Raw genomic sequence first — 18,384 nt, 5'->3', positions numbered from 1 at the left:
CTATGGTTATGCAAGAGTTCATGGATCACCAGGGATGCTTCGCCAACATCAGTATTGGCTAGTCAGGGAAGATGCATGACTCTTGCATCTTTAAGAACACAGGACTATTCAGAAAGCTACAAGAAAGGACCTTCTTTCCTGACTGGCATATTACCATTGGCAATGTTGTCAACAGTGACCCTGGGTGACCCAGCCTATCCCTTACTCCTCTTGCTCATGAAGCCATACACCAGTCACCTCAACAGCACCAAGAAAAGATTCAACTACTGGCTCAGCTGGTACAGAATGACAGTTGAATGTTGTTTTGCTAGAGTGAAGGGGCACTGGTGCTGTTTAAGCACAAGTTTGGATCTCAGTGAAAAAATCATCCCAATGGTTGTAGCTGCCTCCTGTGTCCTGCATAATATCTGTGAAGCAAAGAGGGAAAAGCTGCTGCCGGAATGGAGGGTGGAGGTGGAGCAGCTGTCTGCTGAGTTTGAACAGCCAGACACAAGGGCTATTAGAAGAGCAAAACACAGAGCTATACAGCTCAGGGAGGCTTTGAAGGAGCCCTTTAACAGTAAGCCACAGTAATGCGTTGTGGTGTACTGTGCTCTACCTTGCCCTGCTGTTTTGGAGCTTGCTAGGAATTGTGTGGTGCTTGGTATACATCTATGAACACAACTGGCAATGCACCTATTAATTTTGAAGTCCTGGGTGCTTTCTGAACTGCTATTCACTCTGTAGCATATGTTGTGAACTAATAAAGATTCATTATTTTCCAAATAATAGAATGTTATGAAGTAGCAAAACCAGTGCAAAAACAATCTGTACCATTTAAAAGCAAATACATTAAAAACTTAATATATTAATGGAACAGAACTTACCAATGGGAAAGAGCATTCAAGTCCATTTTACTTACATATACAGCATCAATGGATTTCACAGAGCAGTGTATGTGAAGCTGTGGCTGCCCTTAATGTCCCCCCGATGTGGAGTGGTAGGGGTAAGGTTGTGGCCCCTGGTGCCACATGGAACACTGTGGTGTGTATAGGGAGGTGCTGTAATGGAGTTTTCCATGGACTGCAAACAGAGGCGAGCCTGGGATTGTTGAACCTTCAGGTCCACAAGAGTCTGCAGCATCTGCGTTGGCTGCCAGAGAAGCCCCCATTCTGTCCATTCTGAAGCCCCCTACCTCTCCTTTTCCTGCTGGGACTCCTGGGTCTGTCTCCTGTCCGCTCTTTCCTTCTCCAGGCTGTCTGCAGTGTTCACCCTCCTGCAGTGTTCAAGCCCTTTGCTCACAGTCTGATGCAGCACTGGCTTGCAGGATCTCATTGAACATGTCACCTGAGTCCTCTCTTCTTTCTCCTCCTTAGCTGGCTCAGGCATTCCAAGGGTGTGGAGGGGGAACCCCTCAAGGCCTCATTGGCAGCAGCTGCAAATAAAACACAAAGAGGTACCACTGTCAGTATAGTCACAACTGAAAGTGAACGTTAAGATTCAGAACTCCCCTCCCTTGCTCCCCTAAGATTTTAAAGAAGGCTATCGACACTTCTGCTTTGGAGTACTTGGGCATGTGCTATCCGCAACACCAGCCATCAGGAGTATGGCTCACTGGCAGTGAGGCAGGAATTACTCAGTTGCATGAAATTATGAGTTTAGAGCAATGGCACTGAACACTGGTACCATCTTCCGCAGGCGGTGGTGATTTTAGCTGATATCTCACTTCTGAGTGTAACAAAGGCAGAGAGAGCAATTCCTGGTGGCATCCTAAATAGGCACATATGCTGCTAGCCTCTTTACTGCAATGGTGCCTGCCGAAGTTATTGCTGAGTGGGATGGGAAACCGTCCTACCACAGAGGAAGACATAAGGCTGCCATCCCTCAAAGCTTCAGGAGAGGACTGCAGAGTATCTCCATGAAAGTTTCAACACGATCTCTCAGGAAGATTCAAGGGACATCCCTATGCACATGAACTAACTGCTCTCCATTACCCCCCTTGCCTAACTCTAGAGGGGAATGAAAAGCAGATAATAAGCTACCTCTCTTTGATGTACCTCTACCTCTTACAGTACAAGTAATTTAATGAAAAATGATAGCTGTGTCCTGCTAACTTGGGGGCACCATCAATGTAATGGGAAATAAATTTACACACTTACCTGAGGTTCCTTCTCCTGCACTGGGCTCACCCATGCTCGACTGCCGGGACCGACTAGACTGCTGTGGAGTCTCAAATAGGTCCTGGCTCATAGGTTAGCTGGACACCCCTCCCAGTCACATGTCCCCCATCTTCCTCCTCTTCCTCCTGCAGCTCCTCTTTGCTGTTCTTGCAAGGGACCTGTGACTTTGGTTCCTCAGATTTCTCCTCGGTGGTTTGCGGGGTGGTAGTGGGGTCTCCAAGTATGTCATGAAGCTCTTTGCAAAAGCAGCAGGTCTGTGACTCGACACGGGATTGACATTTTGCCTCCTGGGCTTTCTAGCATGCCTGCCTCAGTTCCTTCACTTTCACGTGGCACTGCTGCTGGTCCCCATCGTACTCCTTCACCTATAATCCCCATGCAATCTGCTCGTAGATATTGACGTTTCTATGGCTGGTTCAGAGCTGTGCCTGTAAAACCCCTTCTCCCCATAGGCCCAGGAGACCCAATATTTCCTGCCTACTCCAAGCTGAAGCATGGCTGGAATGTGTAGCCCACAGTTCACCTGGGCAGTTGCTCACCACAATGGACAGCAGCTAGATGTGCTCACCAACCTGGACAGTCAGGGATAGACATTTCAAAAATTTTAAAGGGGAGAGGTGGGTTCCGGTCTCTGTGACCCCTGGGTAGTGGAGTTCACAATTGTGACTTGCGCAATCAGTGTCGAGCATAGTGCAGCAGCTGGGTCAACACAAGTAATGCAGCATCTACACTTGTGCTGTGCCAACCTCAGTACATTGACCATGGCTGAAAGCCACTCGGGGAGGTAGTGTTTGTCATTGTAAAAGGACACTTACATTGGTGAGAGACATTTAAGTGTAGACAGATGAACAATTAGGTCGACGCAAGGCAGCTTATGTTGACCTAACTTTGTAGTGTAGACCAGGCCATAGTAGAGAAAAATCTCTATGTAACAGCTGAAATTCTACTAACAATTAGGACGCTCATTGAAGAATTGAGTATTATACACATTTCAGCAATTTAAGGCTATAAAATAAGAAGAAAATTAATCACTAGCAAGATGTAAATAAAAAAATCTCAGTTAAATAAAACACAATTACATTCTTTCTCTAGAATCATGATTTGTATCCACTCACTTCATCCATATAACTGGTACTTTGCAGGCAACACTAGTACTGCACATTTCTTTGGCTTCTCATCAATGTACCTCAGTCCTGATCTGGAAGCAACACCTTTCAGAGTGAAAATGGAGTTCAGCCTCCATGGCATATTCAAATGTTTCTGAAACTAACACGGGTTTCCAATTAGTGATGGTTGTTTTGTGATGTAGATGCCTGTCAAACAGGACCAGAAGCTACTAATTGATTTCAACAAACAGTCAACAGATGACATTGATTTACAGCAGCTGATGATCTGGCTCTGAATACACAGATAAGAAACAAAGCTTCTAAACAGAAAATCCTGGGCTTCTCCAATTTCATATTCTGTGCAGATAAGTTCAATGGATAGAGAAGAACAGAAAAGGGAAGATGCATAGCGATCATACTCCTCTAGTGTGTTGCCAACGTTCATCATCTGGTCTACATCATGCACAAGAACAAATTAAAATGTAGAGTGACCTATTCTAAAATTATTACAATTCACTCCCCTGTCCACTGGTTATAATAGAACTCCTAGACCTGCTAGCTGTGGTAAGTTATCACACAAAAAGCAAAAGGCACCTGACTGTACAAAGCAGAAAACCAGAGGCAGGCACCTGAGCAACCTTTACAATTAATTCAGCATACAGTGTATAGTAGGTGACAAGCTGTATCCTACTATTTTCAGTAGATATTGCTACTGCTCATATCCAGTATTCCTCCTCATATATTTTTGTATTCCTCATACATTTTCATTAGATAACTAGGCCCAACAACTCCTGTGTGAGCTCAGCACTTTGAAAATCAGGGCTCTCTCATTTAAGCGCCTAACTTTAGGCAGTATCACTTAAAGCCTTCACACATACTCATTGCAGCCCCAAAGCATGGACCTGACCTTGCAATCACTTACTACCATAAGTAATCTCATTCCAAGTGTTTTTGCAGGACCATAACCTATATTTAGGTAAACTGTTACACTTTTCCAAATTCCATTTTTCAGAATTGCTGATTGACGAGGCATTCAGCTTCTGTTCAATTCATAATCAGCCTATTTTATGCAGTGATGCCACACAGTCACATGAGTGTCATCACAGTCATTTACTAAAGGAAATGTGATGCTTCCAGTACTAGCTTTGCTATCACTGAATAAATCAGGTAAATAAGCAGGGCAATTTTAAAAGAATATGCTTCATTTTTAGATCTTGGGAATCAGCAACGATGGGGAAATGAAGTATGGAAAAAAGCATATGACAACCAAACAGAAGCTCACGAAAGTGTGGGGGAGTGTAGGTGGTACACCTACAGGTGGTAGGTGTATATATATATATATATGGCACATCACATATTTTTTTCCTGAATGTGCAGGATCTTCTTAAGGCAGTACAAAATGAAGTCCAGTACATTACTCTAGCTTTATGATATTCTGTGATGCAAAAGAAGGCCATTGTTAAAAGTTGGGATGTCCTGGTTGAACACATGCATTCTAGTTATGCAGCCTGCAAAAGGATTAATTTCTCACGAGGGCCCAATTTCAGTGACTTCAAGAAGAGATTTTCTCATGCAAAGAGTTGGGCCTACTGGGCAAGATCCTTAGCTAGTGTAATCAGCATAGATCCAGTGACGTCAACAGTGCTATGTTGATTTATATCACCTCAGGATCCGGCCACATATCTGGCAGATAAACTAATATCCAATGTCCCAACTACTAGCAATCTGAACATAAGCACTACTAATTCTAGTTCATAAAGTTACAGTCATGAGCCTTGTTATAAAAATAATTTTCTTGCCCACTTTAAAACGTACTAATTTACATGTGACTATATTATTAAATTAAAGTACAAACTTCATACATGTTAAACCTTGGTTAAATAGATCAAGACATGTCTATTATAACTTTATGAATGACATTTCACCTAAATTGAATCACACTTAACTAATACTTTCATGTTATTTTTAACAGATTTTTTTCCATGTGATTTCCTAACTTATTGCTCCATATTTCCCAAATGTAAAGCTTTCAACATCTTCCTGAGTATCCTTTGCCCCATTCCTAGTACTTTATTCAGCTACAGAGACACTTGTAATATTAACAATCTAGGACTCTCTTTAAAACTGCAATGTAGCCATTAACAAGTAAAATCTGCAAAACTGACACTTTAACTGTGTTGTGTCTGTATTGATGCATCACTGTAAAAAGCAGCCATCTTTCTAATTGTCACTGTTCTGTTTTCAGAAATCAACACAAGCATCCGCATACATGCACAAGCATTTTTTTTAAAAAAGACATAGCATTTAATCCTTTAAAAATCTGCCATCTGTTAGTATCTAGACAATTGTGTTGAAATAAGACACCACTTTGAAAATGTGCCATGAGGTACACATGTACAGGTAGTCTGCACTGGGTCAGTAAATAATGTTACAAATTAATTTTTGTGACTGCTGAGTATTCCTAGGGATAAAAGAAAATTGCTTGTTGCGTGTTTAATGGAGTCTTCCTAATGCAAAAGTCGCTATCATGATACTAAGCTTTGTACTTGTGTATCATGTTAGTGCTTCCACTGTAACCATAGGGTCAGTCTACATCACAGCCATAATAATGAGAAAAATATGTAGCATCTTCCTGAAAAACTCATCTTTAAAAAAAACATTAGGGATAGCATAATAAACAAAATCAACCACAGTAGGTGAGCTGACTATATACAGGAGAGATCCCCCCCTCCCCACGCGAAAACAAGGCAGTATATGCCTTTACAGACACATATTGGACAGCGATGTCCACTTTGCATTTTGGACCTTTGATAAGAATTACAAGGTCAGTAATTTCCCCTTAAAACTAGTATGGATATTTTGAAAAACCAAAAAAAATCCCAAATGTTCTCATAAAAATACAGTTTAGAACTGTATGTATTATAAGATAATGCACATGAATGCATAAGAGCTGTTAATATGTTGACAGGTTTCAGAGTAGCAGCCGTGTTAGTCTGTATTCGCAAAAAGAAAAGGAGGACTTGTGGCACCTTAGAGACCAACCAATTTATTTGAGCATAAGCTTTCGTGAGCTACAGCTCACTTGACAAGAACTATTATCAATACATTATTATTTTGACAAATTTATTTTATTATAAAGGTCTAGTTTAAGAAGGAGTATTGCATCAGACTGGATGGTGTAAGGTAAAAGATGGTAGCAATGTGATTTAATTTAATATGATCAGCAGGTACATGTTACCCAGTTGTAACTACCAGGACTACTGTGTTAATGGGCAGACCTTAGAACTGCTAAGCATAGTTTCCAAGAGTGTTCATTAGACTATATTTATTAGATACTGCAGGCATTAAGGAGAAATGGGCTACTCCAATTTCTGTTCTTTAATTTCTGAAAAATAGCAAGAGTACCAGAAAAAGTAGCGGCCTTCAATTACAGAGGAATGAGGAATTTATTTCTCTTATTAAACATATGAACCTCATATCTAACATTATTAAAGGTCCAGATATATTAGTGCATAATTACAGTGCACAAGTAGATTTGTTTGATTGATGGTGGTTTCGGTCACATACATTTTCCTTGTAGGGTAAGAATCATATGGCACCTTCATTTCACAGAACATTTCTTTTTTCTAGGCTTTAATCTTCAAATTTTGCTGAAGTTCTTAATGAATGTGTTGTTTTTATTTTTATTTTGTTTAGAGATGGCACTAAGTGTAGGCTTAATCTAAGCCTCTAGTAGCTCAGTGAAAACATATGAAGAAACAGTTTGTTGTCCTAAAAGCAAGTTTGTTGGCTGTTCCTACCTATTAACAAGAGAAATAATCACTTGCAGTATAATAATAATTATGCCATATTCTTCCCTACACTGATCAAAGTCAGTAAAGCAAGATTCATTAGATGATTTTGGAAAAGACAAACGCTGGATCCTGCCAGTATTCGGCCCCACCCTTCAAATTCTAATACTTAAATAGAGAACAGGTGTATCTGCTCCTGCTGCACCAATAAAATTCAGATCATGAGACATCACAGCATGAGGGCAATGCAAAAATGCACATCCAGCACCTGGATTTGGCTGGAACAGCCAATTTTTGGCCACGACTACCCTACTCTCAACTCTACTGCATCAATGGAAAACAAATGTAGACACTCCTCTTACTCCCAAAAAATCAGGACCTCAATGCATCTCAGAACAATAGCACCACAAATTCCTGGATTCACTACCGGGATCCTGACAGATCTTGTCAGTTTTGGGGCCCAAACTGCTAAATTCCATTGCCTAATTAAAGAACATGTTTAGATGCTCCTATTGCACCTTAAAAATCTGAACCTTGATATGCCCAGCACAATAGCACTGCCAAAATTCATATTTGGCATCTGAATCATTCAAGGTCCTGCCAAATTTGGGCCACAAACTTAGAATTTGTACCATCAAAATAAAAAATAAGTCTTGCTTCTACTCTTCTACCAAAAAATGTGGGATGAATCTTGGTCTGATATTCTCATTGATTTCAGTGGGGCCAGGATTTGATTGCTGGTTTCAGATACAAGATAGCTGCAAAAGCCTTTCCAAATGACCTAAGTTTGGGCAGCATAATACCCAGTTTTAGCACCTAAACTTGGTAAATAAGCAACTCTGATAGCCCACCGGAATAATACAGACCCCAAGCATCATGGTGCAACATATTTAGCAGAAGTTATGCTTGGCTTTATAGACTCATTTAAAGCTATAAAGGTTCATTTTAATATTAAAAGAAAAAATATACAGCCCTCATTCAGTTCTTAGTCAATCAGTATAAATAGGGCCTAATTGTCATTTACACTAAGGCCCCTTTCCTTCATGCTGACATCTCTTTACATCCACTTTAAGGCTCCTTTACACAGCCACTGCGATGTAAAGGTGCCCTTCCGTGTAAATTAGAATCAGGCCCATGATCAGCCAACTATTTTCTAGTCTGGGCTCTGGTGTTTTGTTGTTATTCCATCTGCTAAACAAATAATGGCCAGATTTGGATTCTTCATCAAGAATAAATAAACATGTAGGTGCACATTTCATAACATTATGGCTGGTCATGTATGGAACATCCCAGATCAGAGGACTGTTTCTAATGCTTTCTTGTGAACATTATTGTTAACATTGTTTACAATACATATAGCCAACTTTGTTGCTGTTTCAGTGATATGTGTGTGTTTTATATAGTTGTGAAACGCACATCCCCAAATGGTTTTTTGTTTGCAGTGCAATTGAACTACAATATGTTGGGATGCTGGATTCAAGATTTTGCAGTGTTGTGGGGTTTAGGCACATCAAATCTGGATATTTAAGAGGCAGCTAAACATGTGGCTTAGTTAGGCAGTGGAATTGCACAGACTAGGACCAAAAATTGGCAGGAATTAGCTACCAAAGTACCTGCAGTACAGTTGCATTGGAATGCATCGAGATCCAGATTTTTGGTGTCAGAAGAATATCTATGTTTGGTTTTTATGGATGCTGTGAAGCTGGGGGTTTGGGATCAAAAATTGCGTGGTTCCAAGTATCAGATCTGGATTTCGGTGGTGCTTTCATGCCAGGATCTATCATGGTCTGGATCCTGTTGGTGCAAAAAGAGCATATATACTTGTTCTCAATTTAAGCATTAGAATTTGGGAGGTGTGAGCCAAATTCTGGCGCCATCAAGATCTAGGTTTTGGATCTGGGTTTTTGCTGCATTTTTACTCCTGGATGCACTGGGGGTCTGTCTTGTTTGTTTTGTTTTGTTTTTTGTTACAACAGGAGCAACTAGACTTGTTCCCCATTTAGGCAGTGACATTTGGGAGGCTGGATCCAGTAGGATCCAGCTTTTACCCAGACTCAATGATTCCCCCCCTCCAAAAAAAAAAAATTGTAAAACACATCTCAGAGGAGGGAGATATGCGGTAACACTGCCTGACTGAGTGTAACAAAGCCTGGAAAGGCTTCAGAGCCATTTCATGCCATTGCAACCTAGCTCTGCAATGAAGGTGTTGCATCGCCAGCAGTGCCCTTACAAAACCATATGCATTTGCAGTGCAAACACTTACCCAGTCCTCAAAGTGGCGGCTCCCATTCTGCAGCAAGTCCTCAAACTGTATAGTGCAGTTAGCCACAAAATCATCGTACCCGATGGGGGCATCGTGGAAAACAGCCATCTCAATCTTCCTGCCATTGCAAACGTCAGTGACAAACTCATCATTCCAGGCAGGGCTGTTAGTCTTTTGCTTGGTCGAGGTCTGCCCGATCCTGGAATCGTCCACGTTGAGGGCGATGTAAGGGTCCAGCAAAAAGGTCTGTGGTCTGGGACCCACCGCATGCCTCAGCGACCAAGGTGTGGGTTTCAGATTCACCGCCTCGCAGATCTTGATTTTCAGCAAGCCATTAAAAACCACCATGGTTGGATGGCTTCACTTTTCCTGGGATTAAGCACACTCACTCACACGCACAGGGAGGGAGGCAGGGAGAGCTCACCAATAAATAGGAGAGCAGGTCTGCGGGGGGAGGGGGGGAAGCAGAGCACAACGTGGGGGCTCCCTTCTTGCTGCTGCTGCTATCTTTGATTATTTAGCCTTTGCTCTTGCGACACCCCGTGAATACATACAATGTTCTTGCCCGTGTTTCTAACGGAAAACAAGGGAGGAAGGGAGGGAAGCAGGGGGGACGGCCGTGTTTGCAGAACCCCCCCCCCAATGCAATCAAAATCCGAGCATAATAAACCCTCGGGGTGGGCAACAGACTTTTCCCTTCACCTAGATCATAATCCTGGATCAGTCTTTGCAAAGGAGGCAAAGCCGCGATCCGAGGCTCTTGCTCACGCTAGTACTGTCTGTGGGCAGCAACAGCAACACACACAAACCCGAAACACCACGCCAAACAACCAGCCCTGCCTACTTCACAGCCTCTGCTCAGAAAACACACACCCGGGGACCTTACATCCGCATAGGATCGGGGAGCCTCCTCGCCTTTTCCTCCTCCTCCTCCTCCTCCTCAAAGGCCAAGGATCCAGGGGAACGAATCCAATGCATGAGGGGAGTCTGCTCCGGATCAGGCTCTTTGGAGATTTAAAAAGGCACAGGGTGACCACCGCCTTCTGGATGGTTAGCCCTGCTGGCTCGCGTTGGTGCTGGGCTGAGTAGCAGCAGCACCACCCCACCTCTCCCCCTCTCGCTCTCTCTAATGCAGGAAATGCGCAAAAGACGTCAGTGTGTGTGTGTGTGTGTGTGTGAATAGAAAGTTTTGCCTGTTGGGGGAGCAAGACGGTAAAAGTGAGCATGAAACAGCTACAAGCGAGTCAAGAAACCACGACTCGGGTCGTGACTCTTTGAGACTCAATGAGCGCTGCCCTCCCTGCGTGCATATTCATGAGGTGATTTGTTCAGGGGTGGGGGACTGGGGGCTTTCTTCCTCTCCCCCCCCCCCACACTCTGCTAAAGATAAAAGCTGGGATTCAGTGTGGGGGGAAACATCCCTGATCATCTGCCTCGGAAGGTTTAAACAGCACTCCCGTTTTATTTCAGTTCTTTATCACTGAAATCCTGCCCCCCCCGATTAAACATTGCAAACATCCAGCCACCCCCCCACCCCCGCAATAGCCTTTCAAGCGGCTCTGTGGTACTGTTGTTGTTTATTGTTTATTCTCCCTCTGATGTGGACGATCTCAAGACGTTCCTGGTATTTCCTAGCCTGCAAGTCTATCGTCAGAAGTGTGTTTGTGCCAGCATACGGCGCGGGCAAAAAAAAAAAAAAGATGTCAACGCCTAACGTAAATATTCCTTCCCGAGGAATGTCCACTGCGGCTGCTTGTTGTTGTTTTCTTTACTTTCTGTCTTTCTTCTCTGCAACAACAAAATCCCACTGGGATCCCTTCAGGACTTTCCAATCCGCGATAAATTGTTGTTGACAAATGCAAGCTCCGGTTTTTGGACTCCTTTTCCCTTGTAATCGCTTTGATCCTCGCCGGCTGCCAACATTAACCCTCAGCGCCCCGCCGCGAGCGAGCGAGGCAGACTGTGTCTGCTTTCTGCGGGCGCATCCTCTCTCCCCGCCCATTGGGCAGCGGCCGTGGCATAGGCTCCCTGACGTCATTCTAGGGGCAGAGCTTTTGGCTGCTTTAGGAAGAATTTCCCCTCCGACTCCAGGCGCTGGGAAGTGAACTGAGAGCCAAAGGGAAACCGTCCTCCAAGGCAGAGCCGAGATTTGATTTGCGAGGAAAGGGACCTGGAGTCGCCTCCTCCTGGGTGAGGAGATTTGTTTGGAACAAAAGACAGTGCAAAGGACCCAGGAGATTTGATCTGCAAAGACAATTCCCCTGACTGGTTTGCCTGCAAAACTTTGATAAGTAACACTGCCTGGGTAAAAAGAAAGTGGTTTTGCCACCATTCCTAGGACTGTAATCAAATATACCAGCCAAAACCACACACTTAAACTATAAACTTCATATCCCTTTGTCATGAATCAGTCGCTTTTTCTGCTGTTGATCATCTCATATTTCAGTGTGCATATGCCAACTTCAGCAGAATTCACAGAACATTTAGTAAGTGTTTAACTATTTTGTCATTGGCTGTCCTCCAGTGAATACTGGAAATAATACCAGTGAGAAATACCTACTCAACCTGGAGGTTATTAAATGCCAAAAAAAAAACAAAAACACCCTACTACAACACTATGGGTGAGATTCTATCAAATCTATCTGTCATCTAGGGATTTATACCATTCTCATCAGCATGGTATTTGAGAATTTTACAATAAAACAGGAGAGTCTTTCTCTTCCCCCACATGATTGTAGAGAAGTCTGGGATCCATCATGTTACCCAGTCTTTCTATTGTGATCATTATTACTGATTTTGTGTTGTTAATTTATTATCATTGTTTTGTTGTGGAAAAGCTGAAGGCAAAGAGATGGATCCTGCCCTTCACCCTAAAGGTGGTAAAGATTTGAGTTCATTCTGCTGTCCCGAGCAAAAGAGTTCCCGTTTATGAGCTGGCTGCCAAGGAAGTTCTGTGTCCAGCTCTCATGAGTCTAAATCTAGTTGGGGACAGCTCCACTGTTAACAGGACAACAGTCATGGAGGGTCCTGATATTGGATATTTCAGGCAGCTTAGATCCAGTCAATGGAGAGCTTTAAAGATTTGCACTATGGTCTTGGTCTGAATCTGACATTCACTGGGGAGCCAATATAATGACCAGAACAGAGAATAATGTATTTCCACAGCAGAGTATTGTTTAGCAGGCAGGCTGACATATTCTGGACCTGATGGGATAGCTTCAAGATTTGTGCATTAGTTCCCACGTATAGGGTATTGCACTAAAAGCCTGAAGGTTATGAAAGCATGACTGTTAGTACTGTGTGTGTTCTTCTGGCAAGCCACAAATAGGAGAAAGCATTTCTGGTGCACACTGCTACTTCATCTCCCAGTAACAGCCAGAAGTGCAGAAGGACCCCATACTAGTCACAATCTCTGGGCAGACTCCCTGAATGGGGAGAAAAGATATGGTGAAACTTATATGAAATGCCTTCCTCAATTACCCAGCATTACATCTGTCTTGTCCAGTTTCAGCCAGCTGTGCCACAGTTGCACCTCTGATTTCACTGAGGTAGTGTAGTCACTGGGAGATTTCACATGCACGAAAGTCAAGAAATACAAAATTAAGACTCCTCCAAAATTGTAACTTGGCCCACCTGGGCACACATAGTATTTTGTATTACATGATATGGTGTTAATTTTAATGCCTCAGAAAGAGATTTTTAAGTCCATTAAATGGCCCTCATTGGAGTTTTTGTGTCATGTGCCTGAGGTGTGGTTACTGTGGGAAACACTGAATTTCCTGGTACTGAGGTAATGTAAAAGCTGAAGTCTTATATTGCAACAATGTATTTTTCCATTTAATTCCTTTTTATTTTTTTAAAAGATAACTACAATTAAATTCTGAATGCACAATGTAAGACTCAAATAAGCACAATGTATGCAGTGGCTTTTAATATCCTTGCATGTCCATGAGATCACACATGAAAATGAATGCATATTTTCAATGTATTGTAAGTCTAATCACTGAAATAAACACATGTGCATTTATTTCAGTGGGTGGATATCCAGCTGTGTGTACACACAATATATTTGGACACACGCATACCATACATCTGGTTTTATATACCGATATATACACAGATATGTTGTGTGTGCAAATATCTGACTATCTGCATCTATAGCCAAGTCCTCTTCTCTAATTTTGGTCAATGTGAGTTTTGCTATGCACTCAGTGGGACCAAGATCTTGCTGCAAGGGGACAGCTTGCATGAGTAAGGACTAAAGAGCTCAGTAAGGATTGCAGAATACATTATGTTGTATTTGTTCGTTTATCAGATGTTTCTAAATTTTGTTCAACAAAAGCAGAAATTTCTCATTATGGATCATGTACATGCAAGACTGAACTTTTCAAAGTAAAACAGCTATTGATTTACCCACAAGACACCTGAACCATTGTCCTAAAGTTCAGTTAAAACAGGTGAAAGAACCTACTTCCGATATTCCCCCCACAAATTCATCAGTAGGAGAAAAATCAGCCCAATTGTCTCAAATAGTGTAGTTGTCAATAAGGGTAAGTAGTATGACACTTTTCATCCTGAATGGTTTTTAAGCGCTTAAGTTCTGGCTTGATTTTAGCCTGTTCCTTTATCATGGTATTGATCCTCTAAGAGCTTAGAGGCAAATACTGTTCCTCCTATTCCACATGAATGGGGAAGGCCAAAACTACACGGAAAATGCCCCATTTCTGTTGCAGACAGGCGGTACAGAGGACCCAGCATCCTTTTGTATATCATAGTGCAAAGTTCCACAGTGGTTCTTGGCCATTCACTGCAGAGGGGCATGCCGGAGGACTGGGGACCCAGCCAATCGATGTGTGCACAGGATGGCTCCACAAGCCCCAGTGCCATCCAGAGAGAGGAGCAATGGCCCATGACTGATTCATGACAGGGGATAGATCACTTGATGAGTGCCTGTTCTGTTCATTCCCTCTGAAGCACCTGGTATTGGCCACTGTCGGAAGACAGGATACTGGACTAGACGGACCTTTGGTCTGATCCAGTATGACTGTTCCTATCCTTCTCATACCCAGTCATGGTGTCCGTGGCCAGGTGTCTATGGCCAGGTCTATGGAATGGTGTCTATGTAGCTGCTGCAGGCAAAGCCCTTTTACTCAGGCTTTGCTCATAAGACCAAAATTTGGCCCTCAGACACAGCTATAGCACACAAATACTCAAAAACTGTATCCAAGATGGCAAACAGTATTTACTGTTACCATTCAGATTCTTGTTAACTAGCTTAAACTCGTTAGCTATTTTTTTAAAAGATAAATTAAACAAAAAGAGATTACTTTGGAGGGGGGAATCAGCACCAAGGAAATATGGGTAAAATATTATAGAAGCAGTAACACTCTTGGAAGAGAGCTATTATTATTTCGGGAGGATTTGTAAGCTTTACCATAATTTTATATGTTATTACAGTTTAGGGCACCAAAACTGCAAACACTTATGCACACAGATTAATAGATTCCACGGCCAGAAGGGACCGTTGTAATAATCTAGTCTGACCTCCTGTATAACACAGGCCACAGAACTTCCCAAAATAATTACCAGCTTTGTATCAGGACTACTCATCTGCTAAAGCTACTCACAAGCTGAAGTGTCTGCAGGATTAGAATCTTGATTCCCTGATTAATGTTACATCTGTGCATGTAACTACACGTCAGACTATTGATAATTTGGGTATTGTGCAAAAATCAGGGGGTGGGGAACAGATCGTAGTAATACAATAAAAATCTGGATATTTATTTGCATAGTGAGCTTTAAAAGAGAGAATATGAAACTTGTAATCAGATTGCAATAATGTAAGAAAAACATGTAGTCATGTCCAAAGAACGGCCCTTGAGCATAGCATTTTGCTTCTCCATGTGCCCCAGCCTGCTTTCCCTCCTTGAGTTACAGTAACAGTGAAATGAGAACTAGCAAGCTGCAGGCAGCATTTGTTACCTTGAGTCAGCCCCTGACCTTTGCATGGCCCACGAATCCCAAATGGGCTCTGTGGATAAATAGCACTATCTGGTGGAGGGAGTGTGCAAAGTCTTGTCTCGACTTTTAATGAGCTTATGTAGTCAGTTAAGAATCACTGCTGCTGCTGTTGTGCTCCTGGTCCAGAATTGCTGGAAGTTTTTAGGAGGAGTTTTTCCACACTCATGGCCACCAGTGAGTTACATAGGGAAACATGCCTGGCAGAGTTTTCCATAGCTAATGTCAATGCTAATTGCAAGGATTTCCTGGGAATTGTTACTGAAATTGTTACTGAAACTTTTGTGAAATATTTCAGGGCTCTTCTGTTATGGCAGTTTGAGAGAAGGGTGGTTAAATGATACACACACATGCAGAGCAAGATCCACTCTCACGCTGTTGGAGAAGCTTTAAGAACCACCTTCATGTCAGAGATAGATCCAAAACTGGAACCCTGGCTATAAACCTCCTGAACCCTGGCTATACACCTCCTTAACTTTGAGCTCTGACTTCAGATCCAAACAGTGGTTAATCCTGCAGAGAGTTATGGATGTGAATAACTTTACTTCTGTGAGTCAGTTCAGTGGAGCTGCTTGTGTGAGTAAAGTTCGAGTTCGTCATGTACATAAATGTTTGCAGGATTGGGTCAATGGAAGCTGCTGCGTGCCCAGAACTTTTGAAAATCAGATCTCTTACTTTAGGTGCCTAACTTCAGCCACCTATTTCTGAAAATCTTGCCCAGGTCCTCCTCTCCCCAGAGCATTCTCACGTTCCTCCTGCTGTAGAAGATTTATGGGATATGCAGATATCTAATTTCCCTTCAACAAGAAAAAAAAAACAGCTGTCTCTAGCTCAAACCTTCATCTCTCCTGCTATAGCATTTCCTATCACAAGCCAATTCCCCATTAAGGAATTCCTGCACTGCAAAACATTTACCTGGGGGAAGTTAGCTAAGGGATTCCTAACGTCCCCTCTGAGATGTCTTAAGGATGCAGAACTTTCTCCTGTTTGTGGTTAATGTTCTCCAAGTCTTAGTAGTTATGTTTAATTATATTTTTGGCCCTGTACATTTAAGAGTTGATTTTAAATCAGGTGCATCAGTTAGTGGAATCTCATTGGGAAGAAGTATGTCTTAGACTTGACTGTCACATGGATCTTTTCAGCCTCCACATAATCTACCATAGTTCTCCTAGTTTGCTGCATTCTCTGTGGGTGTAAAGTTCACGTCATATAGAATCGTAGGACTAGAAGGGATCTCAAGAGGTCATCTAGTCCAGTCCCTTGCACTCGTGGCAGCACTAAGTATTATCTAGACCATCCCTGACAGGTGTTGTCTAACCTGCTCTTAAAAATCTCCAATGATGGAGATTCCACAACCTCCCTAGGCAATTTATTCCAGTGCTTAACCCTGACAGTTAGGAATTTTTTCCTAATGTCCAACCTAAACCTCCCTTGCTGCAATTTAAGCCCATTGCTTCTTGTCTTATTCTCAGAGGTTAAGAACAATATTTCTCCCTCCTCCTTGTAACAACCATTTATGTACTTGAAAAATGTTATATCCCTGCTCCGTCTTCTCTTTTCTAGATTAAACAAACCCAATTTTTTCAATCTTTCCTCAGAGGTCATGTTTTCTAGACCTTTAATCATTTTTGTTGCTCTTCTCTGGACTCTCTCCAATTTGTCCACATCTTTCCTGAAATGTGGCACCCAGAACTGGACACAATACTCCAGTTGAGGTCTAATCAGCACGGAGTAGAGCAGAAGAATTACTTCTCGTGTCTTGCTTACAACACCCCTGCTAATATAGCCCAGAATGATGTTCGCTTTTTTTGCAACAGGGTTACATTGTTGACTCTTATTTAGCTTGTGGTCCACTATGACCCCCAGACCCCTTTCCACAGTACTTCTTCCTAGGCAGTCATTTCCCATTTTGTATGTGTGCAACTGATTGTTCCTGCCTAAGTGGAGTACTTTGTATCATTTGTGCTTATTGAATTTCATCCTGTTTACTTCAGACCATTTCTCCACTTTGTCCAGATCATTTTGAATTATAATCCTGTCCTTGGATTAGGTTGCTTTATTATTTGCTCCATTATCTTTCCAGATACAGAAGTTAAGTGGACTGGTCTGTAATTCCCCAGGTTGTCCTTATTTCCTTTTTGTAGATGAGCACTATATTTGTCCTTTTCCAGTCTTTCGGAATCTCTCCCATCTTCCATGACTTTTCAAAGATAATCACTAATGGCTCAGATATCTCCTCAGTCAGCTCCTTGAGTATTCTAGGATGCATTTCATCAGGCCCCGATGACTTGAAGATATCTAACTTGTCTAAGTAATTTTTAACTTGTTCTTTCCCTATTTTAGCCTCTGATCCTGCCTCATTTTCACTGGCATTCACTATGTTAGACGTCCAATTACCACCAACCTTCTCGGTGAAAATTGAAACAAAGAAGTCATTAAGCATCTCTGCCATTTCCACATTTTCTATTATTGTTTTTCCTCCCTCACTGAGTAACAGGCCTACCTTGGAACAGCATCCTGTGATCAAGGAAGCCGAAGCCCTCCTGGCAACACCATTTTTGCAGCCAGGCATTCACCTCCAGGATGCATCTGTCTCTGCCTGGGCCCCTACCCTTGACCAGAAAGATCGAAGAGAACAGCACCTGCGCTCCCAGCTCCTTCACCCTTACTCCCAAAGCCCTGTAGTCACTTCTGATCTGCTGAGGGTTATACCTCACAGTATCATTAGTGCCCACATGGATAAGTAGCATGGGGCAGTAGTCAGAGAGCTGGATGATCCTCGACAATCCCTCTGTAATATCTCGGATACGGGCCCCTGGCAGGCAGCATAGCTCCCAGGATACCATGTCAGGGCAACAGATGGGTACCTCCATCCTCCTCAGAAGAGAGTCACCAACCACCACTACTCTAAGTTTCTGCCTGGAAGTGGTGGCTGCCATCCTCCCACCCTTGGAGATACATGGCTTCTCCTTCTCCACCTTGAGAGGTGATTCCTCATTGCTCGTTGCCAGGGCAGCATATCGGTTTTTCATCACTATGGTGGGTGC

At 42.6% G+C, this 18,384-nt stretch overlaps 1 protein-coding gene across 4 annotated transcripts in view; it reads right to left on the bottom strand.

Annotated features, from left to right (window-relative positions):
• The window catches only part of PRKCE (protein kinase C epsilon), a 502,197-nt gene extending 491,409 nt beyond the window's left edge, over window positions 1-10,788 (bottom strand). For 2 of the 4 annotated variants that reach the window (XM_074949371.1, XM_074949372.1), the window contains exon 1: window positions 9,320-10,788. In XM_074949371.1, the coding sequence (XP_074805472.1) occupies window positions 9,320-9,667 (348 nt within the window). In that variant the 5' untranslated portion in view covers window positions 9,668-10,788. The remainder of the gene's footprint in view (window positions 1-9,319) is intronic. The other 2 variants (XM_074949373.1, XM_074949374.1) reach the window with 1 other exon arrangement.
• Window positions 10,789-18,384: the final 7,596 nt, after the last annotated feature.

The sequence above is a fragment of the Natator depressus genome, chromosome 3 (genome assembly GCF_965152275.1).
Source record: "Natator depressus isolate rNatDep1 chromosome 3, rNatDep2.hap1, whole genome shotgun sequence".
In the NCBI taxonomy this organism is placed as follows: Eukaryota; Metazoa; Chordata; order Testudines; family Cheloniidae; genus Natator; species Natator depressus.
Note: the sequence above shows the minus strand (reverse complement) of the source record. Positions and strands in the feature narration are given on the sequence as shown.